Consider the following 26617-nt stretch of genomic DNA (forward strand, 5'->3'; position numbering starts at 1 on the left):
CACAAGTACTGTTGAGAGATTGTTTCTGGGTTGCGGGGTTTTAGTTTCGTTCTTTCTGCCCAGTGCGCATGTGTTTAGCTCCCCCCCACCGCACTACACAGTGTATTTCAGTGGTCCCCAACCACCGGGCCACGAGGAAATGATAAGAGTCAGCTGCACCTTTCCTCATTCCCTGTCATGCCACTGTTGAACTTGAACACACGCGAGGTCATCAGTCGCCTAAATGCAGGGACACCCTCGCGCCAGGGATCACCGGTTGGTCTCACGTGGCCAGCGAGAAGTGCTGATGCTACTGGCCTGGAGCATGGACAGATGGGCGCCGCCTCTAAACCTGTTCGTGGGGAACCCGGTGCTAAAATATTCGCAGACGACCTAATTCGGGCTCAGGGTTTCGTAAGTAACAGAGCAGCTACCTCGCTGCAATCTACTGAAACAAACTTTTGTCAGCCGATAGATCCTACAAGGGAGGCGGGTGCGCCCTGTCGCACTCCATGCTCAGTTGGTCGGTCTCTCCGGACTGCGACCGCCGTAGCCCTGGCACGGGGACCTCCAGCCCTGACCTTGTTCTCTCACCCCACCCACAACCAGCTGCACCTGGCCAAAGCGTCTGGTGGCGGGTGGGCAGGAAGCTGGAGTTCAGGCCCGGAGGCTGTCTAATGAGGCAATGAAGCCCTCAAACCTGCTTCGGTACCCTGAGTCCAAGCACCCTGCACTTAGAGACAAACCCGCTGAGTTTTTTCCAGTGGAAAAAAACGTGAGCAAGCGGGACAGAAGCTAAGTGCTGAGAGCCGCAAAAACAAATTGCGGAATAGACTGGACATAAGGAACCTGCTTCGAGTATCGCTGTATTCCGGTCGTGTTCAACACCCCCCGCCCCGTCAATATTAAACAGGTCCACAGTACATAAAAGGGAGGGTACCCCTGGTGTTTATACATTATTTCTACTTCCGGGTTGCGGGGTTTTACTTTCGGTCTTTTCTGCCCTGGTGCACATGTGAGTAACTAATCGATCTTGCCTTTCACTAAGGCTGAGGTAGGGGATTTTGTGCTTAAAAAGGTTGGTGACCACTACCCTAAAGGTTAATTTGCAGGCTAAGTATGTGGTGAGGAAGGCAAATGAGATTTTGGCATTCAGTTCAAGAGGACTAGATTATAAAAGCAAGGATGTAATATTGAGGCTTTATAAAGCACTGGTGAGGCCTCACGGTGTATTGTGGTCAGTTTTGGGCCCATTATCTTAGAAAGAATGTACTGACACTGGAAAGGGTTGGAAGGAAGTTCACAAAAGTGATTCCAAGATTGAACAGTTTGTCATGTGAAGAGCGTTCAACGGCTCTGGGCCTGTATTCCCTAGAGTTCAGAAGAATGAGGGGTGACCCCATTGAAACTTATCTGATGGTGAAGGGTCTTGATAGCGTGGAGGTCGAGAAGACGTTTCCTATGGTGGGAGATTCTAGGACCAGAGGACACTGCCTCTGAAGGATGCCCTTCTAAAAGGGGGTCCTTTTTGAATGGCGATGAGGAGGAATTTCATTAGCTGGAGAGTGGAGAATCTGTGGAATTCATTGTCACAGGCAGGGGCTAATAGATTCTTGATTGGTCAAGGTATGAAGGGATACAGGGAGAATACAGGAGATCGGGGCTCAGAGGAATAAAGGATCAGCCATGATGAAATCTGGAGCAGACTTGATGGGCCAAATGGCCTAATTCTGCTCCTATATCTTATGGTCTTATCTAAGAGTTTCTTAAATGCCCATAACATATCTGCCTCTAACCCAACCCTGGCAGAGCATTCCACACACTTAGCACTCTGTGTAAAAAGCCTTCCTCTGACATCCCCCCCCCCCCCCCCTACTTTCTTCCAATCACTTTAAAACTATGACCTACCAGTGCACAAAACCTGGTAGGTACCTGGAATGTGTTGCCGGGGGACTGGTGAAAGCAGATATGACAAGAACAGTTTAAGAGACCCTTAGACACATAAATATGTAGAGAATGGAGAGATATGGACCAGGTACTGAGTTTCATTAGTTCAATTAACAGGTTGAGTTTAATTAGGAATCATTATCTTAATTAGTTCGGCACAGCATTATGGGTCGAAAACAACAATTTCTCTACTTCTGGTAATTTCTCCCACATCCCACTTCTCTCTTTTTCTATTACCTATTCTGGCTCCATTCTTACCCATTACTTCCCCCTATCCTGCCTCTCACCTCCCTCTGAAGCCCCTCCTCCTTCCTTTTCTTCCTTACTCCTCTCCTCTCCTATCAGATTCCTCCTCCTTCAGGCCACGTTTCCACCTGTCACCTCCCAGCTTCCCACTGTTCCCCCCCCCCCCCACCTGGTTTCAGCTATCATCTGCCAGCGTACTCCTTCCCCCTCCCCACTTTCTTATTCTGGTTTCTTTCTTTTTCCCTTCTGGTCCTGATGAAGAATGTCACCCGAAACATTCCCCTCCAGCACAGATGTTGCCTGACCTGCTGAGTTCCTCCAGCACTTTGTGTGTGTTGCTGTGTTCTATTCTGTGTTTGATTTACAAGGAGCTGGGCTGTCATGGGGCATCCCTTGGTGTATTTGGTCCAGTAATCCCTGTTGAACCTGATAATGAGGAGTTTTTACAGTTCTGGGAATATGTCCAACTCACTACCACAAGGGCCTGTTGACGTGACTATTAGCAATGTACTCATGGGGCAGTGGACCAGGACATGAGGGAAATTGATCTGAAACATGCTAATTGGATGAGGTCAAGAGAATTGGGAGGGGGATACACAAACACTGTTGGGCCATACTGTAAGCATTCTGTAGTGTAACATTTCACAACACCCACAGATTAAATTAGACAAGACTCGAGCAATCCAGTTAAAATTTATAGCCCAGCTATGAAAGGTTGCTGACCCTATTTAAAAATCAGCTTGGATTCTGGATTCACAAAGTAACTGTGCAGGCTGCATGTTTTTCGGTCTTGTATTCCCTCCCTTGTTTGGCTCTGATGGTAGCCTGGACACCATGAACTGGGATGCTCCACAGCACTGTACAGGACCTTTGGCCCACGATGTTGCTGACCTTTTAACCTACTCTAAGATCAATCTAATGCTTCCTTCCCACACTGCCCTCCATTTTCCTTTTATCCATACTGCTCTCTAAGATGCTCTCAAATGTCCCTTATGTATCTGCCTCTACCACCACCCTTGGCAGTGTGCTCCACCCACTCTCCACTGTGTAAAACAGATGAACAAACCTCTGACATTACCTCATACTTTCCTCCATTCACCTTAACATTATGCACTCTTTTATTAGCTGTTTCTGCCCCTGGGGGTGAAAGGGCATGAGCTGTCTTCTCAATGTATCAACTTGTACACCTTTATCAAGTCACCTGTCATCCTCCTTTGTTCCAAAGAGGGAAGGCCTGTCTCGCTCAACCTATCCTTGTCAGACGTGCTCTCTACTTCAGGCAGGATCCTGGTAAATCTTCTCTGCACCATCACTAAAGCTTCCACATCCTTCCCATAATGAAGTGGGCAGAACTGATCACAATACTCTGCGGTCTAACCAGGGTTATATAAAAGCACATTATCTCAGATAGGCACATGGATGAAAGAAATGTGGAGGACTGAAGGCTGATTTATACTTGTGCATCGCATCTATGCCGTAGGTATCGCATACCATACGCCGTATCTACATTGTACTTTATGCCTAAGGGTGACATGCACCTCTCCAGAAATGTTACTCATGCGTCGCTGCGACGCAGACTGTAACAACTGTGACTGGTCTGCTTGGTAGCATCGCATTTCCTCCTATGCGTTTTTAGTGTTTTCTTCGCCATGTCTGTAGGCTGTGCGCACACCACTACGAAATAGATGAACCAAATCGTTAAATCTACCTGCCGACATGCGAAAATGTTTGAAATGCATTTCCTCGTCCATGTCTCTCATGAAGAAACTCAACACAGTAGCATAGAAACCCCATCGCCAACTAGTGTTTTGTCACACACCAGTGCATGCTCGCTACGGCGTAGAGCAATGCAGAACTGAAAATCCGGGTTGCGGCGTAGGCTACGGTGTAGCCAGTACACACAAGTATAAATCAGCTTTAAGTGTGAAGGAAGGGTTTGGTAGATCTTAGAGTATGTTAAAAGGCCAGCACAACTTTGTGGGCTGAAGGGCTGGTACTGTGCTACTCTGTTCAATGTTATAGAATCTGGAAGGAGGGAGGAAGAATAAGCAAATGAGATTAATATAGGAATGGTGTGTGATGTGATACGCAAGCCTGGGCAGTACGATATGGAGAGCAAGCTGATGCCATGTAGCAAGCTTCCTCTCTCCACACTTCTGATGAACACAAAGGAACGCCAGAGACCGATACAGTTTGGTACCAGCAATGTCACAGGAGTTGCCAGTCAATTTTTATTCAATGTTAAAGACTCCAGCTCCAAATTTTTCCCTCGGGGTTTACTCCTAAAGCCTTCCCTATGAATGGGTATAGCCACAAGGCAGCAGTGGTTTGAGATCAGCATTTTCCTTCTAGATGAGCTGCCAGCCACAGCTTGTGAGCCCCCATCTGCCCAACGTGACTGGTTTTAAGGCACCAGTAACCCACTTTTGCCCCTTCTCTTGTCAATAGAAATGGTTCTGCTAAGGCACACGTGAAGGGCAGAAGCTAGACTTGGTTGTCAGAAGCTATTTCAAGTGCACACCATTGGGAGCATTTAATAGGTAGTGGGAGCTTGTCCCATTACCATCCCTTGCTATAACAGCCTTAAGGAACCAGGATTAAAATGTATGGTTAATGATTTGTGTAGACTCTTTGATCTGTAGAGATGTGTCTCTGTACCTGTCTAGGATAGGCAGAAGAAACTAGTTAGGTGCTTAATTGCTAGTTGAATTAATTTGATACAACGTTGTATGCTGAATGGCTAGTTCCTGTGAGATGCTGTTCAAATTAAAGTAGGATTAGTTTAAACTGGTAGTCGAGCTTCAGTACAGACACAGTGGGCTGAAGGGTCTGATGCTGTGATGGATCTCTTTTGACACAATAGGCAAAGGTTCTCTTTAAGAGCAATCTGTCTGACAACACGCTCAATTTCTTTCAGAAAGCAGATCCTCCAACTGTTCTAAATATCCTTCCTTGGATAAACACATGAGATGCTGCAAATGCTGGAAATCCTGAGCAACACACTCAAACGTTGGAAGAACTCAGCAGGTCAGGCAGCATCTGTGGAGAGGAACGAACAGTCGATGTTTCTGGCTGAGACCCTTCCTCAGGATTGGAAAAGTAGGATAAGAGGGTTGGAGGGAGAGGGAGAAGTACAAGCTAGCAGGCAATAGGTGAGACAGGGTGGGTGCTTGGGGGAGAGGATAGTTGAAGAAGAAGGAATCTAATAGGAGGTTAGTGAACCGTAGGAGAAAAGAAACCAGAAGGAGGGGATGAGTAGGTGAGGAGAAGAAAAGAAGCAAGATGGCAGCTAGAATGGGAATTGAAAAAAGGGAGAGGTTAGTGGAAGTTAGAGAAAGTTCATATTGGAAGCTGCCCAGAGAGAATCTATGGTGTTGCTCCTCCAACCTGAGTCTGTTTTCAGTGAGGCAGCAGAGAAGGCCATGGACAGATTTTTTGGAATAGGAATGGGAAGTTGAATTGAAATGGGTAGCCACTAGGACAAAGGGAATGTTTTCTGGTTTTAATTTGTGGTGTTGATTCAGTTTCATTAGTCATGGACATCAATCAGTTCTCCCTTTGGGGTATGCTTTAAACCAGACTTTGTAACTAGGACTAAAATCTTTTATAATTAACACAGTAGTTCCAATGATTTCATGGCAGGAGGCTGTTTTAGTTGCTCTAATTTAATGGTGGTATTATAGTGCAAAGGTTAGCATAATGCTATTACAACGACTTGGGTTTAATAACTGCTGCACCCGTTTGTACAGTCTCCCTGTGACCGTGTGGGTGTCCTCCCACATTATGAGGCGTTACAGATTAGGGTTAGTAATTTGTAGGTGTGCTATTTTGGCGCCAGAAGCACGCTGACACTTGTGTGTTGTCCCAGCACAATCCTTAGACTGTGTTGAATGATGCAAACAACGATTACACTGCGTATTTCAATGTACATGTGACAAATAAAGCAGATCGAAAATCTAATCTCAATTTTCTCCATGGCCCACTGACCAGTGCTGTGCTCTAAACTGCCAGCAGCATGCATTTCCAATTAAGTCACTTCGATACAGAGACTGGCTTAAGTGCTCTGAGTAATGTTATATGAGGGCCATCATCCCACGTGTAGCACAGAGTTCTTTGTTGCAAGATTTCATTGAACTGGCCCCGCACTGGCCATTTTATTAGGTACAGGAGTGGAACTTGGTGTGGGTTTTCTGCTGCTGTAGCCGATCCACTTCAGGGTTCAATGTGTTGTGCATTCTGAGTTTCTCTTCTGCACATCGCTATTGTAACGTGTGGTTCTTTGAGTTACTGTCAACTCGATCAAGACGTTTTCACCCACAGAACTACTACTCACTAAGATGTTTGATTTTGTTTTTCACACTATTCTCTGTAAACTCTAAAGACTGTGTGTGAAAATCCCAGGAGACCAGCAGTTTCTGAGCTACTCAAACCACCCTGTCTGGCACCAATAATCCTTCCACGGTCAAAGGCACATTTCTTCCCCATTCTGAAGTTTGGTCTGAACAACTGGACCTCTTGACCATGTCTGCACATTGTTGCCACATGATTGGCTGATTAGATATTTGTATTAACGAGCTGGTGTACAGGTATACCCAATAAAGTGGCCACTAGGTGTATTTCCAGCTCAGAAATAGGCCTATGCTGGTACTCGTCAAAAGAAAAGAGAGTGGACCATAGAAGAAAGGAGGTGGTAGGTGAGGGGGTCAGAGTGGGGAATAGAAGAAGGAGGGAGGGAAACTTTTTTTTACCAGAGAGGGAAATAAATATTTAGAGAAAGTAATGAAAGAGCCTTTCATTACTGGGATCATTCTTGTGAACCTGCTCTGGATCCTTTCTGGGGCCGGCAATTCTTTTCTTGGATACAGGTCTCATAATTGTTTATAATATTCCAAATCTGGTCTGACAAGTGCCTTAGCAGAACATCCTCACTTTTGTATTCTGGTATCATTAAAATTAATGCTAATTTTGCATTTGCCATCCTTACTACAGCCTCAGCCTGCAGAAGATGTTTATGAAAGGACAAACTTTATGCACAGTGCTACATAGTTGCAGTGAATTATGTTGAATTCTGACTACTTGCCACTGTGTGGAGTTTGCACATTCTCCCTGTAACTGCGTGGGTTTCCTCTAACTGCTCCAACTTCCTCCCACATCCTAAAGATGTGAGGATTGATAGATCAGTTGGCCACTGTAAATTGCCTCTTGTGTGAAGGGTAGAATCTGGTCTTTGGGGTAGGGCAGGGTAACAGTTGATCAGAATGAGTATTTACAGTTAGTTTGGATTTAGTGACAGATTAACCAAAAAGATAGGAGCAGAATTAAGCCAGTCAACCTTTTGAGTCTGTTCCACTATTTCCATGATGGCTGATTTATTATCCCTCTGAACTCCATTCCCCTGCCTTCTCCCCATAACCTTTGACACCCTTGCTAATCAAGAACCTTTCAAAGTAAACCCATGATTTATCCTCCATGGCCATATGTGGCAATGAATTCGATTCACAACCGTCTGGCTAAAGAAATTCCTCCTCATCCCTGTTCTAAAGAGATGTCCTCCTATTTGAAGCCCATCCTAAGTGGACTCCTATAGTGCAGCATTGAAAGTGGGAAGCTTTGTGAGCGTCCCTAATTGCTATTAGCTGTGTAGCTGTGTTGCAGTTAGTTGTGAGTGAAAAGTACAAAAGCAATTTCAGCTTTCAAACTGTGATTGTCCTTTAGGTTAGAGAGGCAATGCAATCACTACCAGTGTTGATGACACTGTCTCATTCTCTCCCATCCCTGCTCACTTGATCTCACTCATCTGTCTCTTGCTTTTTCATTCCTCTGCTTTTCCAGTATTCTCAGGAATAGTATTCTGGGCAGCAGTGTAGCATAGTGGTTAGAGTAACACTGTTACAGCATCAGCGACCCAGGTTCAATTCCTGCTACTGTCTGTAAGGAGTTTGTCAATTTTCATAGTTCAATGCAAATTTATTCTCAAAGTTCAGATATATCACCATATATACTTTGAGATTCATTTTCTCCCCATGACCGTGTGGGTTTCCTCCAGGTGCTCTGATTTCTTCTTTTTTCTTTGTTACTGTGTATGTAATCAAAAGGGCTTCTTTTGTTTTGTTAACTAGCAGGAATGCTTCTTTGTTGCGAGAGAGTGTTGGGAGAATTGTATTCCTTTGTAAACCAAATGGGGATTAATGTTCATTCTTCTTCTGAGTCTGTTGACGGGCTTTTGGGCAGATCGGCGTGAGGGGTTGAGAGAGAGGACGCAATGCTGTAAGCTGGGCGAGGATCGGACCCCAAGCGGAGGTCCGAGGCCAGGAGGTACTCAGAGGAGGGGGGATGAAGCTAGATGTGCTTGGTTGACCACTCGGAGGGTCCTGAGCTGCGAGTTGAGGAGTTCGGAGGGGATCAAATGGTGGCCAGAAGACTTCAGTAATTGAGCTCCAACGGTTGTGCACGAAGTGGTTTGGACTTTGATAAGTTTGGCGCCTTTTCTTTATTTTTTTCTCTTCATGTATACTGTATCGTTATTAATCACTTAGTTATAGTAACCTTTATAAATTGTACTCATTTAATCGCTTATGGTGTACTGTCTGCTTTTGGGCGAGGCGGGGACATCACACAGCATCCACACCAGCTGATTACCCAGTTTGGCGGGGCCGAAGGCTGCTCCCCCTAGACAAGAACGAGCTGAGCGAGCCTGAGGCGACCCAGGGGGTTACATTGTGGGGTGCTCGTCCGGGGTTGATTTCTCTGGAGGCTGTGTGATCACCCTCTTTAAATTGTGTCTGCGGCGAAGAGCTGGTGTGCCTTTGTGGGTGTGCGATTGCTGGTTATCACTTCGTGTGTGTTGGGTGGGGTGGCTGCTGTTGGTAGCCTGGAGGTTGTTGTTCGAGTTCCGACTAGTGCTGACGAAATGGTGGTGGGACCATGGGTTGTCTGTATTGTTTGGAGAGTGAGGAGTGACAGTTTGGGATGTTTCAGCAGTGGTGGGCTCCGCCCGGTTGTTGGAATAATGTCCAGCCCTAAAGGGGTGGAGGCATGGGCGGAGCAGACCCCTCAGTTGTTGGGTGAGTGGCAGTGCTTGGCTGAGGAAAAGCGACAGGGACGGGTTTGGAAGTTTGAGTAGGCGGGCTGGTGACTTTGTTAGAACTGTCGGGCGCAATTACCTCGAAGTGACAGCTGCCAGTTCTGGGAAAGTGTGGGAAAGTGCATGTGGTTTGACTGGAAGTCAAATGCCGCAGCTGGGGGGCTTATCATATCCGTGGCAGGAGATTGGTGGGAAGTTTTAGGGTATCCCTTTTTGCCTAGGGGGGCAGATAAATTGCTTGTGGTGCCAAGGGGATCTGTCGAGGGGATCAGTTGTTCCGTTGATTTGAGAGGTGTCGGGAAACTTAGAGGAGGCCCAGTGGGGGAACGGCTTGGGGTCTCTGGGGGAGCACGGTCCCAGCAATGTACCAACGAACTCCCGAAAGGAGTAGACCCTATTCCTGAAGGCTTAGAGGGGCCAAGCGCACAGGTGTTGTTACGGATGGATGGAAGTCAAGTTAAAGCCATCCTCGGCACCGGGGCGCCAGTTAAGTTGCTGTACAGTTTGTTTTATAACCGTTATTGGAAGCACTTACCCTTGACGACATTGAGGACACTGGAGATTCGGGGTACCAGTGCCGGTGATTATCCAGACGATGGTTGTTGGTCAGTGAAAATGGAGTTCTTAGAGGCAAATGTGGAGGAGACTGAGATTCATGAATCGTTAATGCTGATGTGTCCGGACCCTGTTGAGACGGGCAGCGTTTCTGTTCTAGAGAGAACCAATATCCTGCTGGTGTGCTTGGGGGCCTGCCCGGAGGAGGCGGGTGAGCGCTGTTTGGAGGCATTGTTGATGCACCCAGAGTTTCGAGCTGCTTGTGCGGACGTGTGTAGCACTCTTGGGCCAATACCGAATTCAAACAAGAGCCAGTTGTGGTACGGCCTGGGGGAAGTATCTGAGGGTGAGGCCCTCTTAGTGGACGCTGCAAAATACCACGAGGGAGGGGATTTGACCGCTGAAGACACCTTGGGGAGAGAGAGGTTGCGGCGACTGGCCCCTACAGCCGTGGAAGACGTAGGTAGCGTGTGTGTGGATTATAGTGCGTTGAAGAGGCGCACTGTCAGTGACCAGAATATGGCCCTAAGGGCCGAAGAGACGATGGCCTGTCTGAGTGGTGCGATGTGGTTTAAGGTGCTGGATCTGAGGAGTGGATGTTGCCAGATCCTGATGAGTGGGGCCGACAAGGAGAAGACGACCGTTATAAATTCCCTAGGAGTCTTCGGGTCCGAAAACATGCCACAGGGCATATCTGGAGCCCTTGCAACCTTCCTGCGGGGCAGGTGGAAGACCATAGTGGATGTGGAGGCGTTTGGAGTTTTGGTGTATGTGGATGATCTCTTGGTATTTGGATTTGCCTCAGGAGAATATGAAGTGAGGTCGCTGCAGGAGCAGCTGAGAACTACCGAGTTAAAGTGTTTTCTGGACACGTGCCAGGGCTGTCGAAGTTCGCAGCTCATGAGTGACTGTCTCTATGGAATCAAGTTTGAAATGAAGATGGAGAGACTGGAGAAAGTGATCTGGAAGAAGTCATGAGGAAGAAAAAGCTGGAGAGAAGTGCAGTGAATACTGAACAGGAGGCTGAAGAGACTGCAGGAGCCGTGCAGGCCACATGTTTCCATTTGGAGAAGATCAAACAGCAGCTACCAATCGCAGAAATGAGGAAGAATACAGATTCGGTGGATGATGTGCTGGATGTGTGGTACATGCTGCCTTTTGCTGACTTTCCCTCGACTGAGGAAGAGGCCTTTGGCCCTTCTCCCATTGAGTCAGGTGTAGCGGGGAGGGTTAGCTGTGTGCAGTGTGGGGCATGAGTGAGAGGTTGAGAGAGGAGTTGGTAGTGGGCTCAAGGTATCCCCAGTTGTGTCCGAGCCTGAAGGGTTTAGGTGAGGGGGTACGGAGGTCTCAGAAGGGTTAGGGAACTCCCAGATAGTTGGCCTAAGTAGCGCCTGAGGAACAGGGCGTGAGGTTTACTGTGTGGGGAGGAGATGTCACTGTTTGTGCGTGGGTTACGGTGTGTTGGCAGGAAAGGTGGCGAGTTATTTAATAGTCATGAGGACATGACTTTTATTTGGTGGGGGGAGAGTGTAAAGGGTGTTTCTTCATTTTTCTTAGTTACTGTTTATGTAATCAAAAGGGCTTCTTTTGTTTTGTTAACTAGCAGGAATGCTTCTTTGTTGCGAGAGGGTGCTGGGAGAATTGTATTCCTTTGTAAACCAAATGGAGATTAATGTTCTTTCTTCTGAGTCTGTGAGCTTTTGTTGACGGGCTTTTGGGCAGATCGGCGCGAGGGGGTCGAGAGAGAGGACGCAATGCTGTAAGCTGGGCGAGGATCGGACCCCAAGCGGGGGTCCAAGGCCAGGAGGTACTCCGAGGAGGGGGGATGAAGCTAGATGTGCTTGGTTGACCACTTCGGAGGGTCCTGAGCTGCGAGTCGAGGAGTTCGGAGGGGATCAAATGGTGGCCAGAAGACTTCAGTAATTGAGCTCCAACGGTTGTGCACGAAGTGGTTTGGACTTTGATAAGTTTGGCGCCTTTTCTTTATTTTTTTCTCTTCATGTATACTGTATCTTTATTAATCACTTAGTTATAGTAACCTTTATAAATTGTACTCATTTAATCGCTTATGGTGTACTGTCTGCTTTTGGGCGAGGCGGGGACATCACACAGCATCCACACCAGCTGATTACCCAGTTTGGCGGGGCCGAAGGCTGCTCCCCCTAGACGAGAACGAGCTGAGCGAGCCTGAGGCGACCCAGGGGGTTACACAGATATATCACCATGTATACTTTGAGATTCATTTTCTCCCCATGACTGTGTGGGTTTCCTCCAGGTGCTCTGATTTCCTCCCACATTCCAAAGACGTATGAGTTAGTAGGTCAGATGGGTGTAATTGGGCAGCACGGGCTCATTGAGCCAGAAAAGCCTGTTACCACGCTGTATCTCTCTGAAAGATAAATAAAATAAATCTCAGCTGCAGTTTCACATTCCAGATGCCCAGTAGATAAAGGAGTTTGACCAGCCCAATGGTGCAGTGGTAGAGCTGGTGACCTGGGTTTGATCCTGACCTCAGATTTTGTCTGTCTTTACATTCTCCTGGTGACCATGTCAGTTTCTTCTCTGTGAACATTGAACACTGAACAGTATGAACCTGGGTTCATCCCTAACCTTAGATTCTGTTAGCAGGTGCTCCCCGTGACTGTGTCACCCATGTGAGTGTGGAACACTGAACAGTACCGAACTGGAACTGGCCCTTGGGCCACCCTCACTATGCCATCCACGGTGCTAATCTAACTCAGCCCATCTGCCTTCATGTTTTGGTGTTGTATCCTTGTCTGATGTACCAAGATACACTGAAAACTTTGTCTTGTTCATACACTGCATTGAGGTAAAACGGTAGCAATGCAGAATAAAGTGTAAAGGCTGCAGAGAATGAGCAGAGCAGGTAAACTGTAAAGTGCAAAATCATAATAAGGTAGCTTGTGAGATTAAGAGTTCATCTTATCATACTGTGGAACCATTCAAGAGTCTGAAAACAGTGAGGCAGAGCTGTCCTTAAGCGCAGTAGAATGTGCTTTTGGGCTTTTGTATCTCCTACCCAGTGGGATGGGGCGGAGAGAATACCCAGGGTAGTTGGACTCTTTGATTACGTTGGCTGCATTACTAGGGCAGTGAGAAACATAGAAAACATACAGCCCACAAAGCTGTGCCAAACATGTCTCTACCTTAGAACTACCTAGGCTTTACCCTCTACTCTAAGCTCCATGTATCCATCCAGGAGTCTTTTAAAAGACCCTATCATTTCCGCCTCCACTGCTGCATACAGAGTAAATGGTAGGGCATTGAGGAATGCAGAGGAACAGAGAGATCTAGGAATAACTGTGCATAGTTCCCTGAAGGTGGAGTCTCATGTAGATAGGGTGGTGAAGAGGGCTTTTGGAACGGTGGCCTTTATAAATCAAAGCATTGAGTACAGAAGTTGGGATGTAATGTTAAAATTGTACAAGGCATTGGTAAGGCCAAATTTGGAATATTGTGTGCGGTTCTGGTCACCGAATTATAGGAAAGATATCAATAAATTAGAGAGAGTGCAGAGACGATTTACTAGGATGTTACCTGGGTTTCAGCAATTAAGTTACAGAGAAAGGTTGAACAAGTTAGGTCTCTATTCATTGGAGCGTAGAAGGTTGAGGGGGGATTTGATCGAGGTATTTAAAATTTTGAGAGGGATAGATAGAGTTGACGAGAACAGGCTGTTTCCATTGAGAGTAGGGGAGATTCAAACTAGAGGACATGATTTGAGAGTTAGGGGGCAGAAGTTTAAGGGAAACACGAGGGGGTATTTCTTTACTCAGCGAGTGATAGCTGTGTGGAATGAGCTTCCTGTAGAAGTAGTAGAGGCCAGTTCAGTTGTGTCATTTAAGGTACAATTGGATAGGTATATGGACAGGAAAGGAGTGGAGGGTTATGGGCTGAGTGCGGGTAGGTGGGACTAGGTGAGATTAAGGGTTCGGCACGGACTAGGAGGGCCAAGATGGCCTGTTTCCGTGCTGTGATTGTTATATGGTTATATGGTTATAAAAAACTCAATCAGGCTCGTGAGGCACGATCTTCCCTTCACAAAGCCATGTTGACTATCCATGAGTAGACTGTACTTCTCCAAATGCTCGTAGATCCTATCCTTAAGAATCCTTTCCAGTAGTTTGCAGACCACCGACGTAAGACTCACCGGTCTATAGTTCCCAGGTTTCTCACTGTTATCCTTTTTAAACAAGGGAACTACATTTGCCATTCTCCAGTCCTCCGGCACTTCCCCTGTAGCCAAAGAGGATTCAAAGATCATAGTTAATACTCCAGCGATCTCTTCTTTCAATTCCCACAACAACCTGGGGTGTATCATATCCGGCCCTGAGGATTTATCAATCTTGATGTTTTTAAGAAGATCCAGCATTTCTTCTTCCGTAATGTCCACATTGTCCAGCACACAGGCCCACTCTTCTTCGACCTCATCCTGATCAAGATCCTTTTCATTTGTGAATACTGAAGCAAAGTATTCATTTAGGACCTCCCCAAACTCCTCTGCTTCCAGGCACATGTTGCCCTCTTTATCCTTTAGCGGTCCCACCTTCATTCTCGTCATCCTCTTGTTCACATATGCATAGAATGCTTTGGGGTTCTCCTTAGTCCTACATGCCAAGGCCTTCTCATGCCCCCTTTGAGCTCTCCTAAGTCCTTTCTTTAGCTACTTCCTGGCTACCCTATATTTCTCATGAGCCCCTCCTACTTCTTGCTCCTTATATCTGACATAAGATTCCTTTTTCCTCTTGACGAGTTGCCTCACGTGTTTCGTCAGTCACGGTTCCCTTTTCCTACCATTTTTTCCTTGCCTCAGTGGAACAAACCTATCCTGAACTCAGCTTAAGTGGTCCCTAATCTTCTGCCACAGTACTTGTGTGCTTTCCCCTTTGAACATCTGTTTCCAATTTACTCTCGCTAGTTCCTGCCTCATCCCTTCAAAGTTAGCCCTTCCTCAGTTAAGCACTTTACCATTTTGTCTGATTTTATCCCTTTCCATTGCTATGCTGAAGTTGTGGTCACTTGTGGGAGTTGTGGTCACTCTCACCAAAATGCTCCCCCACCAAGAGATCTGTCACACAACCAGGTTCGTTACCCAGAACTAGATCTAGTATAGCCTCTCCTCTCTTCGGCTGGTCCACATACTGTGTCAGGAATCCTTCTTGAACCCACCTTGACAAATTCAGCCCCATCTATCCCCCTTGCACTCTGTCAATATGAGGGAAGTTGAAATCACCCATAACTACTACCCTGTATTTCCTGCTCCATTCTAAAATCTGCCTGTTTATCTGCTCGTCGGTGTCTCGAGGGCTATTTGGGGGCCAATAGACTACACCCAGCAGAGTGATTGATCCTTTCCTATTTCTGACTTCTACCCAGACTGTCTCTGTGGACACTCCCTCTGCAGCGTCCTCCCTTTCTATAGCCGTGATACTATCCCTGCCCAGTAATGCCACTCTCCCCCCTTTTCTACCTCCCATCCTATTCCTTTTAAAACACCTGAACCCCAAGACCTGCATCATCTAATCCTGCCCTTCCTCCAACCAAGTTTCAGTAACGGCCACAACATCGTAGTTCCACGTACTAATCCATGCTCTAAGTTCATCCTCCTTGTTCCTAATACTCCTAGCATTGAAATAGACACATTTCAACCCCTTTAACTGGCTACAATTATGTTTCATCCCCTGCCTGTCCTTCCTCATCAACTCAGAACTCTTAGCATCATGCCCTTGTCCTTTCACCTTAATCCCTGCACTCACATTCTGATCCCCACCCCCCTGCCATACTAGTTTAAACCCTCCCCAACAGCTCTATCAAACCTGCCCGCCAGGATATTGGTCCCCCTGGGATTCAAGTGCAACCCGTCCTTTTTGTACAGGTCACAGCCACCCCAAAAGAGGTCCCAATGATCCAGAAATCAAAATCCCTGCCCTCTGCTCCATTCCCTCAGCCACGCATTTTTTCTCCACCTCATTCTATTCCTGTTCTCACTGTCGCATGGCACAGGCGGTAATCCCAAGATTACTACCTTTGAGGTCCTGCTTTTCAACTTCCTCCCTAACTCCCTGCAGTCTTCTTTCAGGACCTCTTCCCTTTTCTTGCCAATGTCATTGGTACCAATATGTACCACGACCTCTGGCTGTTCTCCCTCCCACCGCAGGGTATCTTGGCCGTGATCAGAAACATCCCGGACCCTGGCACCTGGGAGGCAAATTACAATCCAAGTTTCTTTCCTGCATCCACAGAATCGCCTGTCTAACCCCCTGACTATAGAGTCCCCTATCACTACTGCCTTCCTCTTCCTTTCCCTACCCTTCTGAGCCACAGGGCCAGACTCTGTTCCAGAGGCATGGCCACTGTCGTTGTCTCTCCCCCCCCCCCCCCCAACAGTACTCAAAACAGGAGTACTTATTGTTAAGAGGTACAGCCACAGGAGTACTCTCTAGTACCTGACTCTTCCCCTTCCCTCTCCTGACTCTGACCCATTTCTCTGTCCCCTGTGGCCCCGGAGTGACCACCTGCCTGTAACTCCTCTCTATCACTTCCTCACTCTCCCTGACCAGACGAAGGTCATCGAACTGCATCTCCAGTTCCCTATCATGGTCCCTTAATGCACTGGGTGCAGATGTGGCTTCCCGGGACGCCGGGCGACTCCAGGACCTCCCACATCTGACACCGACCACAGAAAAACCAGCCTCACACACATACTACTTCCTTTTGCTATCAACAACAGCCTTGCCTCGTCCTGTTACCGCCTAAGCCCGTTGAGCCAAAACCCTTTCACTCCGCTGCCCGCTGGATATGGCTGCCTTCTTTTTAAACTGTTCGCACTAACTGGCTGACGTCACACGCCTGCACAGTCTGGCCTCTCTGTTCCCCTGAGAACTCAAAATGTCTTCCTGCTGGAAATCTTTAGGTACTCTCCCGCTGCCTTCTTGTTCCGAATCAAAAACTTCTGCAGATTCCTTGCCCTTTTTAAACCATTTGCACTCAACTGGTTCATTGTCCATTCAGAATCTGATGGCAGAGGAAAGAAACTGTTTCAGAAATGTTGAGCATGCATCTTCAGGCTCCTGTATCTCCTCCTGAATAAATAATTTGCATTTGAATAAATGATTCTGCCCAATGCTATGCCTTTGTTACCAATGAATTTGAGTATTCAAATGGTGTCTTGGATGATTTACTCACCTGAGGAGGTCAACTACAAATCTGTTGCCCCAGTGAACATCTATTCTCCATGATCACTTTGAGCTTGTCAACAGATGAGGCAGTTTTAAAATTTTCATCCTTATTTTCAAACCCTTTTATGGTCTTCAGATGCTGGAGATCTTGAGCACACACACAAAATGCTGGAGAAAGTCAGCATCTTGGAAGGGATTAAACAGTCAGCCTTTCTGGCCTAAACCCTCTATCAGGAACAATTGATTTTAGTTGTGTTAGTTAGTAGGAGATAGGTGTCCACCAAAAATCTCAGGAAGTTCGATGCTCTTCCTAAGTTGTGCCCTGTACTGTCTGGCTGGCCACTTGATCATAACACACAATGGGAATTTTCAGAGTCACTTGTATGCTCATTCCTAGATCTTGCCTGCCTTTAGGCTTTCTGTATTTCTTGTCAATATTTATAAGCTGCTGTATCAAACACCATCCTTAACCTGCTTAATGGACCTTTTTAGGGATGGAAATTTTTTTAATTAAAAAGGACACTTGAATAGGTACATGGATAGACAGGTTTTAAAGAAATGCTGGAGGAACTCAGCAGGACCCAATGAAGGGTCTCAGATGGAAATATTGACAATTCATTTCCCTTCATAGATGTTTCCTAATTTGCTGATTTCTCCAGCATTTTGTGTGTTGCTCCAGATTTCCAGCTCTCTTCCCTCAACTTTTAGAGGATAAGACTTGGATTACACTGCCGGGGATAGTGTTAGCAGCAGATGCATTAGGGACATCGAAAAAACTCTTAGATAGACACATGGATGAAAGAAGAATGGAGGGTTAAGTTGGAGGGAAGGGTTAGATTGAACTTGGGGTATGTTTGGAAAGTCAGCATAACATCATGAGCCAAAGGGCCTTTACTGTTCTGTGTTCTATAATATGGGCCAAACAAAGGCAAATGTGACTAGATCGGATAGATAACTTGGTGCCATTGACAAATTAGATTGAAAGGCAGGTTTCCATCCTGTATAACTGTGTAGTAGCAAAGAGATATTATCTCTGATAATGTAGCATTCCTTCACCCTGCTTATGGTCTGTTAGTCCCACTCCCATCAAGGAGGAGGCTATGTAGCATCCATACCAGGACCACCTGACTCAAAAACAGTTATTTTGCCCAAGCAGTAAGGCTGTTCAACACCCACTGACCCACCCCTCCACACCCCCCACCCCCACTACTTTATCACCCTGTGTAAAGACTCTTGTACCTGGTATCACTTCAAGTACATACAATCAATCTATGTATATAACCTATCATATTTATATTTATTGTGTTTTAATTGCTGTGTTATTTATCTTACTGTGTTTTTTATTGTGCTGCATCGGATCTAGGTAACAATTATTTTGTTCTCTTTTACACTTGTGTTCTGGAAATGCTTTTAAGCAACCTTGAATCGTAGTACTGGACTGAGTGACCGGCTGTCCTCAGGACCTTGCTGATCACAACTGAGCCCATTTCTAAACGATGGTGAAGGTTGTCTAATTGTGGCTGTTCGGCACTGTTAAAATCACTGGATGTGTTGGATTGGGTAATTACTTTAACGGGTCCACTGCTCTATAATTGCTTTTGTGCCTTCATTATAGGAAACTGTTTAGACCCAAATAGAGAGGCCTCATAACTTTCCTTCATCACAGAGCACTGCCTCGGATGACCTTCTGTGGAAATGTGAACGCAACTGATGAGTGGAATCTACAACCAAAGGAACAAAACTGCAGAAAGCATGTATCCTTGATTAGTGTTATAAGAACTTTAAGCACCTTTATTAATGCAAGCTCTTTTTAAAAACCTCTTCACTCATTTCTTGCATATTTGACAGTTTTAATGTGTAAGATTTCTGTGTTGCTAATTCCATCAGTACAAAGTTTGGAGTGAAATTGTTATCCAAGTATGCATATGTCAGCTTGTCCTACCCTGAGATTAATTTTTTTATAGGTGTTCACAGTAGAACAAAGAAACAATAGAATCAGTGAAAATCTACACACAGCAAAGATGGACAAACAACCAAGGTGTACGAGAAGACAAATTGCAAATACAAATAAAACTAATAATAATAAGTAATATGGAGGACATGAGTTGTAGAATCCTTGAAACTGAGTCTACAGGTTATGGAATCAATTTAGTATTGTCAATTCTTGATATTTAAGTGGCTGGAATGCTGAGCAAGGGTTGGTTTTATAGCCCGAGTATTCTCTCTTGGATTGGATCATAGGGAGGTAAAGAGTGTACTTCAAACCATAGGGGAAGCAGGGTCTCAAGGGAATATAACCAAACTGCAGAAAAACGTGACTCTGTACTCGAATTCTAGACCAGAGCTATGGTATAATGTTACAATGATTTTCCTATCATTGTTTCCACTGCAAAGCATTAGGGAGCATGTGTAAGTTGAAGCAAGCTCATTTCTGTGTTGGAGGTTTCAGCTAACAATGTATTGTGTTGTAAATTGTGTAGAGTTCCCAAGCCTCCTTGTCTCCAAGCTCTAGAGCTCTAGAGATCCTTCCTCCTTTTAAAGTGTTCATAAATTCATTGGGGTGCCCCAGTAGCGTGACACTATTACAGCTTGGGAGTCAAAGTTCAGAGTTCAGTTACAGCACCGTCTGTAAGGAGTTTGTATATTCTCATTGCGACCATGTGAATTTCCTCTGGATGCTCTGGTTTCTTCCCATGGCCCAAAGCCTACTGGTTAGTAAGGTAATAGTAAGTAAGTGATTGTAAATTGTCCTGTGATTGGGCTACTGTTAAATAGGTTGGTTGCTGGGTGCTGCGGCCTCTTGGGCTGGAAGGGCCTGTTACACGTAGTATCTCTAGATAAATAATAAAAATAGTAAATAAGACACAGGAGCAGAATTAGACCATTCAGCCCATTGAGTCGGTTCCATCATGGCTGATGGATCCTTTCAACCCTAATCTTCTGCCTTCTATCCGTAACCTTAAACCCTACCTCCTTCATCAAAGTTACAATCATTTGCCCTATAACGACATCAGGATTTGCTTGGTTCTATAGCCTGGTAGAAGGGGCTTTGGACAATATACGTTGTTCTTAGAGAGGGGAAACTGGTCAGGAACAGAAGAGGAGAAAGCATTGCATAATTTGTATAGTACTCACCTAACCATTCAGACACATACCAAGTTTTTATTAATGCTGCTTTGTTACTGTAATGATCTGATCATTAAAATCACAGTTTGCCACCATGTTGGTTGTCTTGTCCCTAAAACCTGTCATTATCATGGTGTGATGAAGAACTAATCAATAAAGAGGATTCAGCCTCAAGTATTTTGTATTCTTGTCTGCTGGTGGACTCCCTTACCGTGCACTATGGTGTAAAGGGAAATGATTATTGACCAAATTGTCACATTTTGTTGGGTCGACTAGGCCACTTGTCTCTCTTGATTGTTCACACACGCTGCTCTAATGGCAGCAACGGGAAGGGATGGTCTGACCAGTTTTGAACTTTATCTGGGGAAACTGAGTATTGTCTTCATTTTGTGTTGATTGGGAAGCAAGCATTGAGAAAACAAAACATCCTCTGTTCAGTTGTTAATGTTACTGTACTTGAACTTGATTCTCCATCAGAGCATCTTTCTCAAAAGTATTTGGGGGCGCACAGTATAGTAGTGGTTAGTGTAATGCTATTACAGTGCCAGTGACCCGGGTTCAATCCCCACTGCCTGAAAGGAGTTTGTATGTTCTCCCCGTGATCACTGGATGCGCCGGTTTTGCCCCGCATTGCAGAGATACAGATTAGTAGGTATAATTGGGTTGGAAAAGACTTTTATCGTGCTATATCTTTACAACTAAACAGTTCAGCAGAGAGCAGCTGAAACGTTTTTGATTTTGGCTCTGGAGGTCATGCCAGGGTTCAGTTCCGTGTAAATGGAGCTGTGAGTTCCGAGATGGATTGTATTCTTGTAAAAGATGGGGAAGCTGTGAGCATCCAGTTAGCTTGTAGAGCATCAGTAAACCAGCAAACAAAACTGTGCACCAATTGTGAACAACGCTGAGACTTTAACAGTGCATCAATTAATGCCTGGAACTTTTAAAATTATGAGTATATCTCTGTTTTTATATTAACAGGAGTCAAAGTTATTACCAGGTCTAAGCAGATCAGTTGTGATTGGCTGTTGATTGCAGATTGGCAAGGTAGCCTGGCAGTTACAGCTAATGCAATGCTACCCTTGTGACTGACTGTGTGGGTTTCCTGCCGCTGCCTGTATGTTATCCCTGTGACCAACTGTGTGGGTTTTCTGTCTCTGCCTGTACGTTATCCCTGTGACTGTGTGGGTTTCCTGTCACTACCCATACGTTATCCGTGTGACCGACTGTGTGGGTTTCCTGTCTCTGCCTGTACATTATCTCTGTGACTGACTGTGGGTTTCCTGTCACTGCCTGTACGTTATCGCTGTGACTGACTGTGGGGTTTCCTGTCTCTACCTGTACGTTATCCATGTGACCGACTGCGTGGATTTCCTGTCTCTGAGTCTACGTTATCCCTGTTAATTTGTGGGTTTCCTTTCGCTGCCTGTACGTTATCCCGGTGACCGACTGTTGGTTTCCTGTCTCTGCCTGTACGTTATCCCTGTTAATTTGTGGGTTTCCTTTCGCTGCCTGTACGTTATCCCGGTGACCGACTGTTGGTTTCCTGTCTCTGCCTGTTAGTTATCCCTGTTAATTTGTGGGTTTCCTTTCGCTGCCTGTACGTTATCCCGGTGACCGACTGTTGGTTTCCTGTCTCTGCCTGTTAGTTATCCCTGTTAATTTGTGGGTTTCCTTTGGGTGCACTGGTTTCCTCCCACGTTCTAAAGACATATGATTAGGGTTAGTAAGTTATGCTTTTGTTATGTTGACAGCAGAAATGTGGTGATATTTGCATGCTGCCCCCAGCACAATCCTTGGACTGCGTTTGTACTTCACTGTGTTTCCACGAACATGGGGCAAATAAAGTTAATTCTTACTTTTGTTTTATACGTGGAGTATTAATGACGGTTTCTGCATGGTGTTAAAGTAAGCGTAGTGAAGGTTGAGTTTAACCAGTACCCAGACCCTGGTTGTTGGACTGTTGAATGAGGCACAGTGGTGTACATCATTCATTCTGTCTTTGAGATAGCAACAGTGAAGCTGATGTGTTGGACAGTGGTAATGCATTGGTTAATGGTGACTGGTGACTTCAGGCAAGATCCACTGTTAATCAAAAAATCCAAAAATTACTGTGTTGTTTTGCCAAGAGCTTCAGAACTATGTTGCTTGCCTCACTGTTGACGTCCACTGAGTAGATACAAATTAAACATATCGTGGTTACATAAGCTGGCGGTTTGGCAATTGCAAGATTATATACTCTTTTGTTTATCTTAATGAATGTAATGGCTGTCAATCAACATCTGGCACCAAATGCACATTTAGCTTGTGAAGTGTTTAAAAAAATTGTGTACATAGGACATTACAGCACAGTACAGGCTTTTCAGCTCATGATGCTGTGCTGACCCTAAGATCAGTCTAACATTTCCCACCTACCCTACCCTGCATTTTTATAACGTCTAAGAGTCTGTTAACTCTCCCTAATGTATCTGCCTCTGCCACCACCCTAGCAAGGTGTTCCACACACCCACCACTCTGTGTAATAAGTTGATCTGACATCCCGCTATACTTTCTTCCAATCACCTTAAAATTGTGCCCCCTTGTATTAGCCATTTTTGCCCTGGGGAAAAAAGTCTCTGGATCTCCACTTGATCTATGCCTCTTATCATCTTGTACACCTCTATAAGTCACCTTTCATCCTCCAGAGGGAAAGCCCTAGCTCGCTCAGCCTATCCTCACAAGACCTGCTCTCTAATCCAGGCAACATCTTGATAAACTTCCTCTGCACCCTCTCTAAAGCTTCCCCATCCTTCCCACAGTGAGGTGACCAGAACGGAACACAGAATTTCCTGTGTAGCCTAACCAAAGTTTTATAGAGCTGCAGCATTATCTCACGGCTCTGGAACTCCGTTCCCCAACTAATGAAGGCCAACATACCCTGCGCCACCTTAACCACTCCAACAACATTTCCTCATGTGCATTGGTCATTTTATTTAATAATGTTCCTCTGGAACCTCTTGAGACACTGTGAGTACCACTGTTTATGTATACCTTAAAATTATGACCCTCATATTAGCCCTGGGATAAAGTATCTGGCTATTCTCTCTATCTATTCCTCTTATCATCTTGTACACCTCTAATAAGTTACCTCTCACACTCCAGAGAGAAAAGCCCTCGATTTTCAACCTATCCTTATAAGAAATAATCTCTAACCCAGGCAGCATTAATAGTACTCTGTTCTTGTATAAATGTGTGATTGTTGGATGATTCTGTTGGGCCAAATGATGATGTCCCATATGAGAGAGTGTGTCATAATTCATTAACAGGGCTGTAGAATGCTAAGGTGGGAGACTGAATGGAAAAACTGGAGCAGAAGGACTAGCAACAGTTGTGACCTAAACATCACAATGGAAAGGCCGTATAAATATACACTCAGTGGCTACTTGAGTAGGAGCCTCCTGTACCTAATAATGTGGCCAGTGAGTTTGTGTTCATGGTCTTCTGCTACTGTAACCCATTAATTTCAAAGTTTGACGGGTTGTGTATTGAGAGCTGTTCTTCTGCACACCAGTAAGGTTTTCTGAGTTACTGTTGCTTGGCCGTTCTCCTCTGACCTCTGTCATTAACAAGGTGTTTCTTGCCTGCAGAACTGCTGATCACCGGAGTTTATTTTTGTTTTTCCTCACCATTTGCTGTAAACTGTGAAGACTATTGTGTGTGAAAATCCCAGGAGATCAGCTGTGTCTGAGATACTCAAACCCTCCCAACTGGCCAACAGTCTTTCCTGGGTCAAAGTCACTTAGATCACATTTCTTCCCCATTCTGATGTTTGGTCTGAAAACCAACTGAACTTGACCATGTCTGCATGCTTTCACGTATTGAGTTGCTGTCACAGATAAAGTGTGTGTCTAACAAGTTATGAAGACAGCCCATTTGTAACCTGTGATTGTTCTTCCTCTTCCAGTTGGTCTCCAATGTGCTGATCTTCTCTTGTACCAACATTGTTGGCGTCTGCACCCATTACCCCGCTGAGGTGTCGCAGCGACAGGCATTTCAGGAGACTCGAGAATGCATCCAAGCACGGCTGCACTCACAGAAGGAAAATCAGCAACAGGCAAGAAATCTGTGTTTTTTTAATTTGACTTTGACACAGTAATGGAAGGTGGGTTAGTAGGTTTGCAGATCACAGGAAGTTTGGTGGTTTTGTGGAAAGTGTAGAAGGTTCCTGCAAGTTTGAATTGGTAGGATGCAGGGCTGAGCTGAGTAGTGACAGATGGAGTTTATTCAAGCTTAATTGTCATTCAACCACACATGGATACAGCCAAATGAAACAGTGTACCCAGACAGTACCCAGAGTCAAGGCTGATTTATACTTGTGCGTACGGGCTATGCTGCAGCCTACGCTGTAGCCCTGATTTAAGGGGTGGGGTTCGTGGAACCTACGGCATAGATGCGATGCACAAGTATGAATCAGCCTTCATACATAGTAGGCAAACATAGTCACAAAGAAATTAAATCGCCCAAGGTCCTGCTTGACAGGGCCTTTAGGTTGATGATGCATGGAATGTTATATTGAGACATATTTCTGCAAGAACAAGGATGTAGCAGTTCCTCATTACAACCACACATGAGCACCATCTAACTTGTCTTCCACCGAGTGGAAGAACCTAGAGAAGTAAGAAATAATACAGCTTGGAAGGTTGAACATTTGAAAGGCAGAGTACAAGGTTTATGGCAGGATTCTTGTGCTCTACATCCATAGATCCCTCCAAAGTCATCAAGCAAGTTGCTCCAGATTCCAGCATCTGTTGTCTCAACATACATAAATCCATAAACATTGCACTGCATGTTGATAGGGTGGCCAAGAAGGCACAGGGTGTATTAGCCTTCATTATTTGGGAAATTGAGTTCAGGAGCTACAAGTTTCAGTTCTATAAAACCTTGGTTAGTTCAAATTTGGAACATGGTGTTCAGTTCTGGTCACCTTATTATAGGAAGGATTTGGAAGCTGAGAGGAGATTTACTGGGGTGCAGCCTGGATTAGAGAGCATGTCTTATGAAAATAGGGTGAGTGAGCCAGGGCTTCTCTCTTTGGAGTGAAGGAGGATGAGAGACGACTTGATAGAGGTGTTACAGATGTTAAGAGGCATAGATCAAGTGGATAGCCAGAGACATTTTCCAGGGCAGAACTGGCTAATATGAGGGAGTATAGTGGGTATGTCAGTGTTGCAAGCATGTGGCAGTGGAACAAACTCAAGTGCTGAATCAGGAGGCCTTATGGTTGTAGCAAGCATGGAATTGGTGCCAAGGGAGTCTTTACCCGGAGTCTTGGTTTTAGTGGAGAATTCAGGAATGATGCTAGATTTAGAACCGTGGAACGAGGTTACTCATTCACGAGTTGACCAAAGAACTGGCAGCTCCTTGTTGTGGTCACGGGGTTTTTATACTGCAGTTGCTGATGGAAAGCAAGTGTTTGTAGTTAGTGGAACCTGAGAATGATTGGGAACTAAACGAGGTGATTGAGGCCCAATTCCTGAGGAAAATAGCCAGGTGGGTGATTGCCAGAAGGGACCATGACAATACCCCTCCCTCAACAGGAGCCTCCCAGCGATCCTCCAGGCCTGTCTGGATGGTCCTGATGAAAATCCTGGATAAGGGAAGTGTCTAGGATGAAGGAGCAGGGAACCCAGGAACGCTCTTCTGGACTGTACCCTTCCCAGTCCACCAGGTATTGGAAACCCCTGCCCTGACGGCACACATCTAGTAGTCGTAGGACGGTGTTTGCCAGATGGTTGTTGAAGATACGGGCAGGTGGGGGAGTCTCAGCACAAGGGGCTGATGGAAACTGGCTTTAACTGAGACACATGAAAAGTTGGGTGGATGTGCATGGACCTTGGCAGCTTTAGGCGGACCATTATGGGATTGATAACCCTTTCGACCTTGAATGGTCCCAGGAAGCAAGGGGTGAGTTTCCTATGTTCATTTTTGAGTGGGATGTCCTTGGAGGAAAGCCACACCATCTGCCCAGGTTGGTACTCCAGTGCTGGAGTCCGGTGTCGGTTGGCTGTCTTTTAATTTCAATTTGTTAATCTGAATAGGGCTGTGCGTGTTTCCTCCCAAATCTTAAAGCATCAATCAATATGGTCCCAAACCAACGGTACCGCAATCTCCTCTTCCTGCGTGGGGAACAGCGGGGGTTGGTACCCAAGGGAGCACGCGAACAGAGACCTCCCAATGGCAGAGCTCACCAGGGAGTTGTGGGCGTATTCAACCCATGGGAGGTGGTCGCTTCAGGTTGACAGGTTGTTTGCCGTTACACAACGTAGCGTCGCCTCCAGATCTTGGTTGACCCGTTCCGTCTGCCCGTACGTCTAGGGGTGGAAGCTGGATGACTGGCTGACCGATGCACCCAAGGCTTGACTGAAGACCTTCCATTCCTGTGAGACGAACTGGGGACCCCAATAGGAGACGATGTCTGTAGGGATTCCGTGGAGGCAGAAGACGA

General features: G+C 45.7%; 1 protein-coding gene across 3 annotated transcripts in view; it reads left to right on the forward strand.

The window, feature by feature from the left end:
- adcy5 (adenylate cyclase 5) overlaps positions 1-26617 on the forward strand; it is a 469096-nt gene that overhangs the window by 157029 nt on the left and 285450 nt on the right. For all 3 annotated transcript variants that reach the window (XM_059967665.1, XM_059967666.1, XM_059967667.1), the window contains one exon: positions 24077-24226. In XM_059967665.1, the coding sequence (XP_059823648.1) occupies positions 24077-24226 (150 nt within the window). The remainder of the gene's footprint in view (positions 1-24076; positions 24227-26617) is intronic.

This window comes from Hypanus sabinus, chromosome 4, assembly GCF_030144855.1.
Source record: "Hypanus sabinus isolate sHypSab1 chromosome 4, sHypSab1.hap1, whole genome shotgun sequence".
Lineage (NCBI taxonomy): Eukaryota > Metazoa > Chordata > Chondrichthyes > Myliobatiformes > Dasyatidae > Hypanus > Hypanus sabinus.